The 18642-nt window shown below is 28.3% G+C and overlaps 1 protein-coding gene across 2 annotated transcripts in view; it reads left to right on the top strand.

The window, feature by feature from the left end:
- LOC107444740 (espin protein forked) overlaps positions 1-18642 on the top strand; it is a 267337-nt gene that overhangs the window by 39389 nt on the left and 209306 nt on the right. The window contains exon 1 of one of the 2 annotated variants that reach the window (XM_043049573.1): positions 16459-16778. The exons of the other annotated variant lie outside the window; for it this stretch is intronic. Coding sequence (XP_042905507.1) covers positions 16757-16778 — 22 coding nt within the window. The 5' untranslated portion in view covers positions 16459-16756. Of the gene's footprint in view, positions 1-16458; positions 16779-18642 lie in introns of those variants that run through there. 2 annotated transcript variants of the gene reach the window in all.

Raw genomic sequence — 18642 nt, forward strand, 5'->3', positions numbered from 1 at the left:
TTTAATATTAACACTTTCACATTTAATTTTTATCTCATTTTCGAAAGTTTATAATTATTGGGAATGTAGTTATTTTGAAAACAAATGTTGAAGTTGTTCAAAATAAAAATAAAAAATTACGGTAAAATAAGTCTTTGCCTTTTGCCTAATAAAGTTGTTATGTGAATACACAGAGTTAATAGAACGACTTTTAATATTTATTTACAACACTTAACAGTGATTGTTTTAAATTTTAACACTATCCTTATGATATCATACATTGAAGTGAAAACAGGTTTCATTTGAATAATGGAATTTCATTTAAGTAACAAATTTCATTTTAATAAATAATTCATTTTTAAACAGTATTATATTAATGGAATAACTTAACATTCTTTTTCTTCTTAAAAGTATTCATGAATGCCATTTTTCAATGCAAATTGCACGTTTTTCAACGTTTATGAACCACACTATTTTAAATTTAAGTAGTCCTTTATTTGATTTTTTTTCTTTTCTATTTTTGTTACTTAATTAAATATTGTAGGTAAACATGCATGGAATTTCATTTTCAGAAATTTTTTAAAATGCATTGAAGATTTGCTTGTTATACTTCTATTAAAATTTGATGACTAAGCCATTTAAATAAGCAGGCTTTGTTAAAATTGCAATGCAAATATTTTTGTTGAAAAATAAAAAAGAACGTTACAGTTCAACATAAATATGAAAAATTTAAATAATAAAAATACAAAAAATAAATACAAAAGTTACAATACTAGTGAAACTTCAGTCTATTATTATATGATAAATATAATGAGTTTAAGAATAGAAACTCAAGCAATGTTTTTTTTCGAACTCATTATTTAAAATTACATCATTTTTTGGTATATTTAAGTATTTATCTACAAAATACTCACGCCGAGAACATTTGTAGACCACATTTCATATTTTAATGACAAAATAATTTTTTTAACGTCGTGATCTCGTACTTTCATCTTATTTTGGTTTTAAGCTAAACATGGAATATTTTTAACTATTATAGTTTAAATCGTGGTTTTAGTTTGCATCGTTTAAAAAAAGTAGCTGCACAGTAATTGCATAGTTTGTCAATGCGAATAGTCGAAAGCGTTACAAGTGTTGTAAAGTAAAATTATCAAGAAAAGGTAAAAAAGAGGATGGTTTATGGAGTGAAAGTTTTCTAAAACGAGGCTAAGTACATCTTTAAACTTACGATAATGTTAGTTATTTGAGTACTCATTTATCCTTTCCAAAGGCGTGACGGACAAAAAAAGAGAAATCGTGTGGAAATTTCTAAATCATCAGTTTCCAAATGACCTTTTTTCTACGTGCGGTTGAGGGATGCTTTTACTTTAAAGTCGTTCCTTCATTTACCAAAAATATACCAAATATTGTTTTATGAATGTTGTAACAATACTTTTAATTGCTTATTGCGAGCAAATCGTGAAATTTCAAACATATGTCTATTTTAAGTTATTTAGGACATTTATAAATACATGATTTGATTTTATATATTCACCTCTTAAATTCGCCGTTTGCGTTTCCTGTTGATTCAAAATTATAATTATTTGATTTATTAAATATGAAACAAAACGTTTTTTTTTCTCTTTTGGCAGAAATAAAAAAAAAGCCTATGGTAAGTAATAGATCTGAAAATAACCACTCGCCACGTGGCGAGTCAACAAAAAAGTGGAGACTTGAATTTAACAAACAAGCGGTCACTTTTTCCCATCGATATTTTTAAAAATCGTTTAATGATGAAAGTACATCATTGGATAGCCTGGTTGGTAGGGCACTAGGCCCTTGTCCAAGAGGACGTGGGTTCGCTCCCCGCCGACCGAAGACTCCCCTTGTAGTTAAGGGTGACTGATGCACGCTGCATATGTCGAGTCACAAAGTCCTACATGTTCCTATAACAAATCAATACCTTTGGGGGTACTGATCCAGGAGTTTCCTCGTCTTTTGGATTGGTTCAAAATTACAAGGCTGTGGAGTAGAACATTAGAACTTGTCAACCCAAAATTGGGTCAGCTGTTCAACGACGGTTATAAAAAAAAGTACATCATTGTAGAAAGAGACTTTGAAAAACAGAATTTTTATTCAAATGTCAAATCTCATCATTCAAAATTTATATCCTTCAGAATCCATCAATTTGTGACGGAAAGATTCATGTGAAAAGAGAGTTTATTTTAATTTTTTTTATTCTAACAATTTATGGATTTCAAAGTTGATATGTAAACAATAAGACTGTTTTGCCTCCCTAAATATTTTGATCTAAACCTCTGTAAAGTCAGTATGTTTTAACTCAATTTTGTTACATATTTATGTTATATTTATTGTTAAATCAACTTTTCATATCCGTAGATTATTTTTAATATGAGTTTTTGAAAATAAATAAAATAAAATTGACTGTAAACAAAAGAAAAGTTTACTAAAAGTAGCTATTAATTGAAAAGGGCCTATCGATATCGGTCACCGACTCATCAAATTTGAGAAATAAGTGCCTGATAAGTCATAAGAGTCTACCGGCATCTGACTACTAACTGAAAATTTAAATTTTCAGGTCTAGAAATAAGTAAAATAATTTTATACGAGAATATTAAAAATAGAATTCATTTCCTCATTTTATTTTCAGAAAGCTAAATGGGCGAACGCAATCGAAACAAAAAAGCGTTTTGTTTTAAAGTTATACATTATCAAAATTATAGTTAAAAAGTAAAGATTTCTTAACGAATATTTATGAAAAATAAGCACTAAATAATTGACATGAAAGCGTTAGAAAATAAAACAATAAAAATTTATATTGTATAAAACTTTTAAAATAATCAATAGAATCTGTGTGCATTAATTATTATTAATTACCTGTATCATTATCTTTTTAATATAATATGAATAATGTGATGTTGTTACTCTAATTATATGTTAGGTTTCATAACATTTATTTAGAAAAAGGGAAATTTTTAATAAAATCCTGTTCAAACAGACTCTGTACCGTATTTTCTTAATATATTAAGGAAATTAATAACCTTTTTCTAGCCATAAACACATTATCAGTCGTTTTCAGTTGAAAGTGAAAATCAAGAAATTTAATTTTCTATAATTTTCAACTCATATTATTAATGCTCTAATTGAATAATTAATATAATAATGATGCTTTTTATTATATTAGTTATGAATGCAATATTAAATACTATACTTTTATAGATAGACTCTGAATCGAAAACATGTATTACATTCTTCAAACTCCTTTAAATAAAAGAGATACAAAATTACAACTAAGGAAAAAATTTTTTCCTTTGCAATTTTAATACATATTGAAATAACCTGGTAGTTCTACTCTTGCTTTAAACTGTTAGAATACTAGAAGAGATTTGAGTTTAGTTAAAACCATTAATATATAAAAATAATTTTTAAAAATAATTTGTTATATATTTATGTATTTTTTTATTTAATGTTTTTATTTAACACAAGAAACGTATATTATAAATAACAATGGCATATTAACAATATTTCAGTTTTTTTAATTAATTTTTTAATTTTGTAAATAGTCATAAGTTTTTGGTGTTTAAACATTGTGCTGACGTTTTTCACTGTCACAAATTAAAAAAAAAAAGAAAGAAAAAGCGGGTTTGTTTTCCACACTTAAAAAAAGATACTTTTTAAAGCGTAATCTCAAAAATTTCAGGGGGCGCATTATATGCTTTTTACACAAAGCAGGAGATTTATTATTGAGTTATGAAATCAGTCCCAAAATCACAATTTTTCTGAAATTTGTTTTTCATGAATACCATGCACCTTTGACTACGAAGTCAGTATCGAGGAAAGAATGCGAGAATGAAATGTTATTCTTTGAATTTAACCACACTCTAATTAAGCGATGAAAAGTTAGAGAAGACTTCAAAATTAAGATTTGTATAGATGTTAGAAACTTGAAAGGCAACATGTTCCCTATTTCCTTACTTAATTGTCTTCATAAATAATTTGCAATTATTGAGTTTTATTAAAATAATATAGCAGTTTAAGTGTTGAAATAACATTTTTGCAGCAAGGCTCTACACTGAGAAAAAAATACTGTTGAAACTACCAAAATATGGTAAACTAGACCGCGTGTCTGGCCTAGGAGACACCAAACTGATCGGTAAATTTTACAGAATCGTTTTGGTAATGATTTCGATATAATTAATGTAAAATATTATTTTACAGTATGTGATAAAATTTACCTTCTAAGTTGGAAATACCACATTCTTCATTGAGATGGCATGGCTTACATGCATCTTTGGCATTACTTTTACAGAACCAAAACATTTTTAAACATGTTCCAATGTTACAATCTTAACCATACTATCGGTAGTTTGAGTTACATTAACGTACAGATTTGCTTTACCACACTGTGAAAATATTCATTTTAGAACGAACTTTTTCTGAATATTTGACGGTTTAAAGCCGTTTTAATGAGAAAACAGTTTTTCACTTATACAATCACAGACGGATTGAAACGGTTAGTTTGAACTCCAGTTTTTGTTTTACAGTTTTAATGACTCTACCCTGAAAAAAAAAGTATATTCAAAACTGCCAGATTATAGTAAACTTTACGGTGCTTCTGGCTCTTTGGGAACACCAAAAAGCTCAGTTATTTTTACCGAAGCGCTTTAGCTATGATTTTGATAAAATTAACAATAAAACATGGTAAAAAAATAAAATTTGGTAAAAGTGGTAAAATTTGATAACTTTATCATGATGCCTTTGAACTTGGCATAAAAGCCATAGCTTTGATTAAATTTACGTTTCAGTTTTGTATTTTTCAATAAATGTGTGGTAGTAAGAACTATAATTTTGAAAACCACAATTTCTAGTTAGCCTTTACCATATGAATGGAAAAATTACCAAAATGAATGGTTAAAATTACGTACATTTTGGTTTTTCATTATCAGGATTATAAGTTTTTTCTTTTAAAAGAAATGTCATTACCGTACAGTACGGTAATTTTACCAGAATATTTCTTTCTATGTACCAAGTCTATAATAGTCTTTTTGCAAAAATGACTGATTAGCATCTACTAAATGGAAATTTATTAAAAAAAGTTATCTTTAAACTAATTTTGATAAGAAATGATTAATAAGTTGTATTTCTGTTAAGCGCATTTATAGAATTTAGAGCACTGCCAATGAATTCTAATAACACCCTTCCAGGAAAACACTATTTTTTTTCACTCTACTCGTGTCAGCATTGGCTGTAATGGAATGTTTTTCATACCTTTACCATTTATTATTGTTATCCTTTATTGTCTACACTATTTTAAATAGGTGGAAGTGTGCATTTTTTACCAGGAATATTGTTCGAAAAATCCCTCTTTTTAAGTTACATACACCCATGCTTATTTAACTTTTGAAATATGTATTTAATGCCGGATATGACGCCGCATTTGTGTGTCCAGCAGGCCTATTCTTTCACATTTGCAGAGTGAATAGAAATAGCTTCCGGCCAGTTGGTGGGAAAAATATTTCTCTTTAATTTGTAGTCACCTTTCGCCAACGATGGTCTAATCTGAGTTGGCGATAAATTTGGCGTTTGTTTGTGGTTATGAAAGAGTGCAGAATATGAGTTACTTTACCTATTCATTTTTCAAACAATGAGAAAAGTTCATTGCTCGTTACAAATTAACTTCATTGAAAGTGAAGTCTTGTATATGCAAGACACAAATGAGTTTGATTTGGATGACAATTATTCCTTTGGGGCAAAACTATGTTGAAACTGGTTGCAGAATGCCAACTATCTCGGCGTACGTGTCTCTTTAAATGAAATGCTCCGCATCTTTTATAGTTGTCATTTGCTTTTTACATTTGTGTACTGATTTAAAGTTTCTTGATCTGTATGAATAAAGAAGTTTCGTTAGTTAAATCATTTTTATTATATAGATTATGTACGTAATATAGATTATATAGCACAATACAATCTATATTATGTATATATTCTGATAATATAGATTATATAGCACAATACAATCTCTATTATGTATATATTCTGATAATATAGATTATATAGCACAATAACGATAAAAACAATAAAAGGAAAAACGAGAAAAACGTAGAAAATTAAGAAAATTTAATTTACTGCGTATAAGCTGCAAGCATATAGAACTCATAAAAATGTTAAAACTATAAAGAAAACATGTAAAATAATAAAGATTAAATAATAAAAATAGAAGAAGAAAAATAAAATATTTAAAAAAATTTATTTAGAAAAAAATATTAAAAAGGCCGAAAACAAAATAATGAAAAGATCAGCATCAGCTCACTCGATTATATCCGCTAGAAAGGAGTGCTTTCTAATATTGTATCAATAGAGCCAAAGTAAAATATATCAGTACAATAGTGTGAGGAGAAAATTGAAACAAAAATAGAACTCGTTAAGTAAAATATATACACGAAATTAAACGTATCAAGGAAAAAAACAGAGAATACAGAACAAAACACAAAACANGATATGCACGAATGATCTCATAAAAAATGTTAAAACTATAAAGAAAACATGTAAAATAATAAAGATTAATAAAAATAGAAGAAGAAAAATAAAATATTTAAAAAAAATTATTTAGAAAAAAATATTAAAAAGCCGAAGACAAAATAATGAAAAGATACAATCTCTGCATCAGCTCACTCGATTATATCCGCTAGAAAGGAGTGCTTTCTAATATTGTATCAATAGAGCCAAAGTAAAATATATCAGTACAATAGTGTGAGGAGAAAATTGAAACAAAAATAGAACTCGTTAAGTAAAATATATACACGAAATTAAACGTATCAAGGAAAAAAACAGAGAATACAGAACAAAACACAAAACAAAATCTATAAAGCCATCCATAATAAAATTTTCATGAACTTCTGCTATTTCTATTTAGTGCTTTTGTTTTATGAGGCTAGCGCTAATTGTCAGATTGCTTTTATTTATGTTAAAATTTTGATATTTTTTTGTATTTAATTTTTATTTCAGTCACCTTGTAGTTTCAGTTGGTTCAGTTTTTATCTTTTCTCTGTTTTTCTCTGTTTTTTCATTAATTTGTTTATAACTAATTTTTCAACTACAAAAATGTATGAAATTTGAGTACCTTTTTTGTTTCCATTAAGGGATTTTTTAGGGTGCTATGTAATCATTATAAGTGCTATTGCTATTTATTTACTTTTAACAATGTAATTTTTCTTTCCCCTGTAATAATTTGAAACGAGTGATACAAATGTTTTGTGTCTTTAATTTATGCTCTTTCGAAATTTCATTCACACATAAATAAAATTCATCAACAAAGAGCAAATTTTTAAATGCTGAAAACAAATAAATTTTCTTTTGATAAAACTGAATAATTTAAATAAACAGACACAAAATTCTTTTTTTTGTAAAAAAAAGGAAAATAACTAGTTTTTTGAATAAACAAATTGAAGCAAGGATAAAATAAATAAAACGTAAAATACAAAATGCATCAAAATTAGATAGATTTTTTTTTATTTCAGGAATGGATTTTTGTTAAAAATTGTATCGTGGAACGAATTTTTTTCGAAAAAGTTTACAAAATCTAATGTTCTTCAGAAAAGTGAAAACATTAAATTATTTTAGTCGTGCTAAATAATATTTCAGTTTTGCTACGTCTTTTTTTTCTTATTTTCCTACTTCATGTCTACTTATGTAAGCTATCAACTTATAAGTAAAGTTGATAGCTTGAAATATTTTCATTTTCACGCATTTTATTAAATTTTATAAATATTTATTTTAACACATTTTCGCTACTGTTAAGAATATTAATAACAAAAAAGGTATATAATAAAAAAAAACAGCTTTGTGAAAGAAATATAACTCTTAGTTTTTCTATTTCGTAATTCAAACAATGAATAAAATGCACCATTAACAGTGATTCTTTCTACCCCGAAAATATCGAATAATCATATTTCATTATATCCTTATATTACTCCAATCCGTAACAAATTTGGTGCAAAATAAAAGCAATATCAATTTATCGTATTTTCGGAATGAAGCATTCCAAGAGATACCTGGAAGCCACTTTTCGAAATGATGGTCATAAATATATGGGACAAAACAATGGAAATTCTTTATTGATTTAATTGGAATTGGTTCTCTTTAATATTTTCACAACTGCTCATTTTACATTAGCATCAAAAGTTAGCGTTTGAATAGAATTTTTTTCTTCTCTTATTAATTAATAGTAGCTACCTATTAGATGCAAATACTTACTAAAGAAATGGTTCTGTATTTATTCATTCTAAAAAATGAAATAAAACTTTATTTTGTAAACAATGAATTTGCGAAATTAAATGTTCGGTAATTTTAGTTAATTTGCATTTTAAGTATAAGCAAATCCGTTAAAAAAAGTTCACAATTATAAGTTTAGAAAGTGTTTTCTGACTTGAAATGTAATGAATGTGGTTAATTATTTTTCAAATATTGAAAACCTTTTTATTTCAATTGAAAAGAGAAGAAAAAACTTGGGTTCGTTTTATCTCACGCTAAATTTCAAGTGAAGCCCGGTGGCTGAGCGGTAGCGCTTCGTGCTGTCGTGCCGCAGGTCCCTGGTTCGATCCTCGAAACGGGCAAGGTTGACTCAGCTTTTCATCCAATCAGTGGGTCGATAAATGAGTACCAAGCATGCTTGAGAACAAAACACTGGGGGTTCCGCGTTCGGCTGATCACCTGACCGGAACATCGGCTCCTGCCCCCCAGAGCCCAAAGTCAAGAAAACTGAGATGGGCACAGTAAGCCTCGGCCCTCTATGGGCTGTCGCGCCACTGAGTTTAAATTTCAAGTGATGTTAAGACTTGATTTCGAATTATGATTTGTTTCTTTTTTTCAATTTTAAAGCGTTGTATTTATAAAAGATAAAAGTAAGTTTGAAATATCTTATTGATATTCAAATCATATTCATTTTCTGAAATATTTGAATATTAGTAAAATTTGAATTAGAACATATGAAATAAAACCTGTTTTCGTTTTTATCCACAATGATGCTGAAACTTCAAAACACTTTTTCACGATAATATCTTAAAACCTATAAAAGTGAACTGCATCAAATTTGAAATACATGTTAAATATGTTATTTTAATTGGATACCTGCAAGCGACGTCATCGGGGGTAAGAATTCTCATTAGCTGTTAAAACGCCAGTCAATATTCTTTCACAAAAAAGATTTGGTTTATTTCTTACTTAACACAAAAACAGACACAAAGCAATGTTGAAAAAATTGAACAAATTGACTGTACGAAAAATTTACCAGGTTCATAAAATTAATTCTGAATACAATAAAATACTTTAGTTGATAATAGATCTGTAGAGCCTAATAACTTAACGTTAATAATAATGTAAGGTAATAATAATGTAAAATGTAATACGTCATAATAATGTAAAAGCTTATATATCAAAATAATGTAACGTTATTATAAATTTGTCGATAAATAGCAATGTTTAAGTTGGAGCTTAGGTATTTGGTATACCTTAATACTATCTTTGCAGAATCTCAATCCCATATTAGGATACTTTTTCTGGATTTGACGGAGTTGTAATATTTTAATTTTATTTAATTTGAGAATACACTGCGGTGTTTTTGAGTATTGTAAGTTTGGATGCTCCCTAGTGATTTACAGCAGTCACGCGTACATGTGACAATAATGCAGACAAGTAACAAATGTTATTTTCTAATATTAATTTTAAAGACTCAGTCTAATATTAGTATTATATTGTATCCCCTATTGCAGCTTCTGAGAAATTGAATTTTGATGTAGCTTGTTCTCCACAAAAATGTCTTAATTTTCTAATTCCTCTATAAGAATGATATTGCTCAATGATTAAAGCATAAGGTCTCACAGGATTTGAAATTTTAATGTTGTTTTATATGAACAGCTGGTGGGCGCGCGTGTTAGTGTTTTTTTTTCTTAACTTCTTTGTTGAATGGATTAAAAAATACCTTCACATTTCCTGTAAAGATATGCACGAATGATTATTATACTTGTCTCGCTCATCAACTTTGTTTTTCTTGTTAGGTGTGACAATTATTCAATGGGTTCATGCCCAAAATAATGCACATTACTACTCTGTTGGCTTTTAAACAAAAGGATAAGAGAATAAAAGATGCGACACTAATTCGAATAAACTTTCCAGACAATTTTTTTCACTTTACCTAGACGACATTATGGCTTTGTTCCATTCCAAAAAGTGCCATTAACCGAAAACTAAACAAATAATGATCAAGCCGATTTCAAATCGTGACGATTCAATTCCACACTCATCTTCATCATAATCGCTTTCTCTGGAATTGTTCCTTGACATTGAACTACCAAGCTGATGAGTCTTAGTTAGCCAATAGCAGGAGGTCAAGTCGAATTGTTCTACGGTTCAGCGCACGCGCAGTCCAGCGACGCATGGTTCCGTCAAAGACTCTCTGTAGCAGCAGGGTTACTGCCAGTGGTCTCTCACGCAACAGTGCTGCATATAGTGACTCAAAAAGCCGCCAATGGAAAACAAAAATATAGAAAATTCTTTTTTATCTTTTCCTTGTTTTGACAGCAAAGAAAGAGGGTGACTTTCACTTTTTAAAATTGCTTGGGAACTTGGCATCGAGAGGGAAAATTAGAAGTATGATAGTGAATGTTTACTTTGGGACCAGAAGCATGATTTTGAAAATTGTCGACTTATTTTTTTCTTCTTCTTTTCAATTTCTGATATCGTGTTTACTTTTCTTGTGTTTGCTTAAGTTTCCTAAACAAAATTCAATTCGTAGTTACAGTAAACTTATTACATCTTTTTCGGCAGGAAGTTTAGGAAAAAACAGAAATTTGTTTTTTTAAATAGATACAAAATAAAAATTAGAATGATAGAGAGAGAATCTGAAGTCTATAGAGCTGTTCTTCTTCTTTCGGGATAAGATAATCTGTTCCTATTTCGTGAGAATATTTAGCTTAAATTTTTTTCCTACTTATTGTTTTAAATACTTTAATTTAAAAATAAATAAATAGATAATATAAAAGTTGGGATACAGCATTGAGCAAGAATCTGACTTCGTTAGTGATGGTTTTTTTTTGGGGGGGGGGGGGAATCTAAATCAAGTCTTATTCAAACGCTTGATTCACTTTTTTCTTCCTTTCTTTTTTTTTTCAAATCTCGTATAATTTTTAGAACTTTTTTGGGTTTTCTTTTTAAGTGAGTTAAAATCCTTGTTAATAAAGAATTATTTCTAAGTTTTGTAAATGCATAATATTCTTTTCTTAGGTAAAATCGAGGAAACAAACTTTTCAAATATTTCTCTATTAAAGGGCGTATGTGTTACTAAGAGAATATTTCTGATACATATAATAAAACTGACGTCAACAGAACTCAGTTTAAAAACGATTTTACTAGCACCCCTCTTAATTTTTACAAAAAGTAGTAGTCTTCTAACAAATATCTTGTATCTACACAATAAATACTAGATAAAAATTAGTTAAATAGCAATCTATTTCATTGCTATTTTACCATATTCAACCAAAACAATCAAATAACCATAAAAATATAAAATCCAAACTGCTAAGTGTGAGAAAAAAGCAGTGATTGATTATTTTTACCATATACTGTACATTATTATTAGAATTTCATCCTCACCAACTAGACTCGGTTTATTTTATGAAATCCTTTTGTTCCGGGCAGCTGGGTACATACTGTAGCTGAGAGAGTTAATCGGTCAATCTCAAAACTGGCTGAACGGGGGTTCGAATCCCAGCGCTGATACAGCAATATTTCTTCCTTTCCTTTTATACATGAAGAATTTTTAGTGCCCTGCACTCTTCAATCTGTGACTCTAAACAATTAGAATACAAAACTATCAATAACGTACAAATAACGCAGCACTCACAGATCTCCAATGTCCGTTTAAGTTTTATTTGTATGGTTTAGAAACTATGCTAGTGGAAAATGGTTACAAAACCTTACAATTTTGTATTCTCATATTTTTAACTCTACCAGTTGTAAACGGTTTGAAAACTGTATAGGTAAGGAAATTTTCCAAACTATAAACTTTATAGTAAATCTGATGGGCAAATTGCAGCCGGTTACTTTGCCGCAATTTTAGAAGGAAAATTTTAACTCTGTAGTTGTGCTCGTTATAACAATATGATTGTATTTATTGAAATTAAGAAAATTTTTATAGCTTCTTAAAATCTTAATCTTCTAGTTGAAAAGTATGAAATGTGAATTTTTTTTCGGTGATTTCAAATTAATCCTATACATTAATAATTAAGAATATCTAATTCTTACCAGACAAAAATTCAATTACATTAAATTCTGGTTCTTTTTCGCATGGCGATCGTAAATAGATTCTTTTCTTTTTCCAGTGTTGTTCTGTGGGACTTTTTTTCGGTTGCGAGCCTTTCCCCCTTGATTTTTTCCTCGTTTATCGTTGCAATACAGATTCATGCAGATCCAAGAAAAACACTGGTTCAAAAAGAAGAAGAATGTGATTTTAGACATTTTAAACAGTAAAAATTAAGCTTCATACATTTTCTCGTAAGCACTTCCCTCACCGTTTAAGGTCCCTAATCCAAAACGACTTAATATTTACAACAATCTTAACTAAAATTAGATAATAAAGATATATCATACACAAACGAAAAATATTCTGTTAAAATTTCCGTGCTGTATGGTAATGAAATTTCTGGTAAAAAACTACAACATTATTCAGGATATAAAAACGAAATTTCTGGTATTACTATTCATTTGAATTTTTTTTTCGTGCATATGCTTACGTTTACAGGAAATTCTGCTTTTCAAAATTACAGTTCTTAGGATCACACATTTAGTAAAAAATGCAAAACTGTAGAGTAAATTTAACGGAACAAATGGTTTCTATGCCATGCTTTAAGGCATCATGATGAAATTAGCAAATCCTACCATCTTTACCAAATTTTATCACATATTATAATTTAATGTTAATTTTTACCGAAATCATAACCAAAGCGCTTCGGTAAAAATTACCGACCTTTTAGGTGATCCCAAAGAGCCAGACACTCGGTAAATTTACCATATTCTGGTAGTTCTAGAAATATTTTTTCTTCTCAGTGCTGTAGTAGATGTCTTCTCAAAGTCACCTAATACCATCAACAAGAATAAGTACAAATTCGTATCTTATTAACTGTATTTTTAAGCGTGGTTCAATCCAATGTAGTAGAGTATCTTTTGAACAGTGTTGTCAATTTTTTTAAATCCAAAGTTGAGATGATTTANCATATTTATTGTGGATTACCTGACATGTGAATTTCTTCTCAAAGTCACCTAATACCATCAACAAGAATAAGTACAAATTCGTATCTTATTAACTGTATTTTTAAGCGTGGTTCAATCCAATGTAGTAGAGTATCTTTTGAACAGTGTTGTCAATTTTTTTAAATCCAAAGTTGAGATGATTTAAATTCTTTTGTCCTTTATGTCTAAATGTGACAACACTGCAAGCATAAGTGTTCACATAAGTGGTCTGCAAAGTTCACAAACATTTTGTTATTGTTAGAAATTTATGTATACCATCAGTGTTTTGATTCGATGTAGCTGAACATCTTGCAAAAGCGTTTTCAATTTATTTTTTATCCTGTATTTTTATTCTTCTGAAGTCTAAGTCAATATGTGACACCTTAAGCATTCGTCAAAGTGGTTATTCCTAATTTTGCTAATATTTCACGTTTTAACTTGCTGATTGCACTTGTCTCACCACACACTTAGACTCACAATAGATCTTTACTCTGGAAAGGTACAATATCCTTTCTTACAAACAGCTGAACTACTTGATGTTATGACTAGTTTTGTCGTCATCTTCCCAGACTATGTTAACGTGATTTCAACTACTTTATTCATTTATTTTTGCAACTAAAATAGTTCATTGCAATGCTATTTAGATGCAAGCATTAAACGGAAAAAGTTTCCATCCAAGCGTCAATTCATGATTAAGTGTCTACTTGTGCTGCTGCCTCTAAATTTCAATTTCGAAGTTCAGCGATGATTTCGACAAACGTTCTAAATGAGGGTAAAATTTTCGAGAAAGTTATCCATTCTAGTAATCTGGATAATAAGGCTCATTTTAAGATTAGGTCCCATAAGAAACACGACCGATAGTTAATTGCTTTTTGATTTATTGTTTATTTGTTTATTATTAGATTATAATATCTATTTCGTATTTGATTAGTCATATGCTGTTAGAAATTTTGCATCTTTTATGAATCATCATAACATTCAAATTTGTAGCAACTTTAATAAAGTGACACGTTAAACCACATTATTGTGCAATTTACCAGTTTTTAAATTTTGTTACATTATATAGCTCTACTTTTACTGAAAAATGATTCAATTTAACACCTTATTAATATTGCTACAAATTGGTATAGTACTGTGGTTCAACTACACGGCTGGTACTGTGGTTTTCTGATACTGCAGCAGTTAATAAATCAGAGTGGGCCACACAATCATATTAACTACTATTTTTTTCAAAAAAATGGATTGAATTTTAATGAGTCAATAAACCATTTTTTAACTACAGCTATTTTAATTTTTTTTTTACCAAAATAACTTATTGAAAATAAAACATTTCATTGAAGTTACTTCTGTTATAATTTTTTTCTCTGAGATTATAAATTAAATTCAGAAAGCTAATGTTCAGGTCCGGTGAAAATTGGATTAATTTTCCGAACGGATATATACGTATAGTTCCTCTCTGGGGGGGTTGCAAAACATAATAAATTCCAAAATGAACAATAATTTACAATTCACAATAATTAATTTACAATTACACAATAATTTGTAAAATAATATAACCTCTTATCTAATAAATGTTTAAGTTTTTAGCAAAATTTCGTTCGCGCTTTTGTAAACATGGACATGAGCACTTACTTTTTAAAAAATATTTTTAAGCGTTTTTAAACCATATTTAAACGAGTATATAGAAGAATTTCAGAAATATTAGTCGGTTTTTGCATGATTGATGTAAGACTTCGCAATAAAGAAAGTTGCTAATGGTTGGTTTTGTAATTTATTCATTTTTTTAGCTTAAGTGCTTAAATTTTAATAATATTTACTGTGGTAGCTTTTTTTAAAAGTATGATAATTTTAAAGTATTTTAATAAAAGGAAGATATTTTGAATGAAATTTTTTTAAATGAGAAGTTTTTTTTAAAAAAAATATCCACTTGAACATAACTTTTGTGCAATAGGAACTAAGGCAGAATAAAATCCTATTTTTTGAGAACCGCGTTGAAGTTAGATTTTATTGCAAACGATGAACATATAAATAATTTGATACTGTAAATTTTCATATCCTTGTATTTTAAAACCAAACCCAGACAATAAAGTAATTATTAGATAAAGCTTTGGAAGAAACTAGCTCTTGTGACTAATTTTTTCAGCAAAAGTAACCCATATTTGCGTTATATTGAGATTAAAACCACACAAACCTTACGGTTAGCCTGATTGCAAGAAAACTTATTAACCAGAATTGAACTTATTAAAAGAACAATTACACAATACGTTTTTTTTCAGGGGGGGGGTGTTATTTTAAGTTACCGCCCGATGACCCATTTCATTCATAAGTGTTTCGTCTAACTATAATGCTGAATACTTCTATTCTAAAAATACGATAAAAAGTCCATAAATCAGCTTTTTGTTTAATTACGTAAAATTAAAGAAGTTTGAGTGTACCGTCTCAATTGATTTCGCTGAACTAATTGACATTAAATGTTTTAAATTATTTTTTTGTTAACTTGGATCAAACGAAGCTAAAATTTATTCATGCAACAATAAAAGAATTAAGACACTTTTTTTAGTGATATGTTCTTCTGAAATCTGGAAAAATACTTGTGTGTTTTAAACTTGCTGAAATGTTTAAAAATAATTGTGCTGTATTATTTGCTTAAGCAATAACATTAAGTAGTTCGAAAGTTTATTAAATAATAAACAGAATTTATGAACTGTATAAAATATTTCAAGGCACATTCATAGATATTAAAAATTTTCTTAGTATCTTTCGGATGGTGAATGCAAATTGCAATGAGTCTGAATGGCTATTTATTTGTCTTATTTGCCTTAAACAATAACATTAAGTGGTTCGAAAGTTTATTAAATAATAAATAGAATTTATAAACTGTATAAAATATTTCAAGGCACATTCATAGATATTAAGAATTTTCCTAGTATCTTTAGGATTGTGGATGCAAATTGTGCAATGAATCTGATTGGCTAACCAATGCAATTATCTATATTCATTAAATGCAATTGTTGTTCTAATAAGCTATTTTAAGCGAGTCATTGGTATTAAAGAGGAGATGAGGAAATAAGATAAAATGCATATTTGTTTGTTCGTTTGAATCTCTTTGAATAAATGAACGTCGCCAAGTCGTGCATTTTATCGCCAAAAGAATACCAATATGGCAGTGAAACCTGTTGCTTCTTTTTTTACTACCCCGTTAGTGACAGATACGCAACTTTCATCAATGAATAGTTTTCAGTTCTAAGCTCTTCTTTTTTTATTCTTTCTCTTCTCCAAATAGATAAGTCCCTACTCAATGATTAACTCCGATGTGACCATGGTTGTGAAAATTTGAGAGAAAAAAAATTGTGCTTAATTGCGAATGGATACACTATATATTTTTAAAATTTCTGTAATTTGGGTTTAGAAAATTTTAAGGAAAACATATTTATTGTGGATTACCTGACATGTGAATTATAAAAAAAGACCCATTGGATTATTTATTGGATTAAAAATGAAGTCATCAAAAAAACTTGGTGAGTTATTATGTTCAAGCATTTTTACATAACATAATATAGTATAATATTCATGAATAACGATGCTATATTTTTGTCTCTTAAAAATGTTAGTTTTAAAAAAAACTTGGTAGAAATACAAAAATTCTAAAAATTTCAACTTAGTTTTTTAATTGAAATAAATTTATTTCCTATCATTAAGCATATTTTTTTTTTAAAAAAAAAATCATTAAAGAAAAATTTTAAATTATTATAATATGGAACGTTTAAAATTAATATAATAAAGAAATTTTTTATGTTGGAATATTAGAGTTCAAATAATTTAAGAATAAAGGAAAACTGTATACAATGCTCTAAGAAAAATCCATAAATCAAAAATATATGTCTGGAATCAGCGTTTAGAAATATTAGAATATTTTAAATTTAAACTCAAAAAATTGAAACATGAAAATTTATAAAAATTGTATACAATTTTCCAATGTTCTATTTATTTCAGATATGGTTTTCGTCTGAATTACTCCACATACATTCATAAGAATATATAGATACATCGAATATGAATGCATCCATAAAATAATTTCATAGTTGTTTTAATTTATTTTTTATTAAAATGCTTCAGGAGATTACAAAGTATTAAAATATGAATCAAAATAAAATTGAAAGTTTAAAAACTTTTACATTATGAAATGTATAAATGAAGCAGAATAGGCTATTGAAAATATGAAGGGAATAAAATTATATGTTATCTAAAAAAAACATAAGAAAATAAATTAAAACAATTACATTTAATTAAGTATATTTAGGTACAATATGTTTAAATTTTAAAATGAAAGCTAATGAAATAATAAACTGTTTCAATTCGTTTTATGACAACCGGCGTCTCATCTTTCATATTAAATCGCGTCTATGCATTCAACATCTTAGAAAAAAAAGCACTAAGTTTTTTTTTGGAAGATATTTAGGTTAGAAAAATGCGTATGAGATTTGCATTGAAATTATATACACATTTGTTGAATTATATACATTTGAATTATCAAAATGTTGAATTATATGCATTTTTTTCATTATGTAAGAATATACCAGTAAACAAATTAATAAGTAATAAATAAATGTAAAAAACTATTTTGTCCCGAAAAAAAATCTCTTCTACCTATATACTGAGTTTTTGTTTTCTTTCGCAGTGAAGTAGCAATTAATGTAACATAACTATTATTTGGAGATAATTTTAGCTATGATTTAATGTATTTCCGAGTAAATTTATACTGTATTCTACTCTTTCAATATAAATATTTTAAAGTAAAATTAAACATATTTTCTCAAAAATCTCCTAGACGATAAATATTTATTTATATGATTATGATTAGTTTTATGCATCAATCCGACCGACTGAGCAGATGTCAGGGAACTGGCTTTGTAACTGAAAGGATCTGGGTTCGAATCCCTGGCATGGCAGGGATGTTCATGCATTCTCTGTTCTTACCGTGTGAGCAACATTGGCCCACCTAATATGGTGGCCATGAAGAAGTGGCCAACAAATCTGCCCTTCAGATGCCTATATGACGAAAGGTCGTTCCCCAGACGGGCATTGGAAGAAAAAAGTTTTATGCATTAATTTAATTTAAAATTTAGCTACTTGTGTATTAAAAATATCTGCAACGCTTTTGTGTATTGATATTCATAAAAAAACTTTATTAATATCTGAATTTTGAAATAAAAAAATTAATTAACATTATAATGCACAAACTGGACGATGAATTAGAAACTAGGGCGGTTTTCTCTTGCCATGTTCTTACTGTGTACAGGTTATCTGGTGGTAGTATCATGATGTGAGACATGCTCTGCTGGTATGGTAGTGGTGTCTTGGAGCTAGTCCAGGGTAAGCAAA

Source organism: Parasteatoda tepidariorum, chromosome 4 (assembly GCF_043381705.1).
Source record: "Parasteatoda tepidariorum isolate YZ-2023 chromosome 4, CAS_Ptep_4.0, whole genome shotgun sequence".
In the NCBI taxonomy this organism is placed as follows: Eukaryota; Metazoa; Arthropoda; class Arachnida; order Araneae; family Theridiidae; genus Parasteatoda; species Parasteatoda tepidariorum.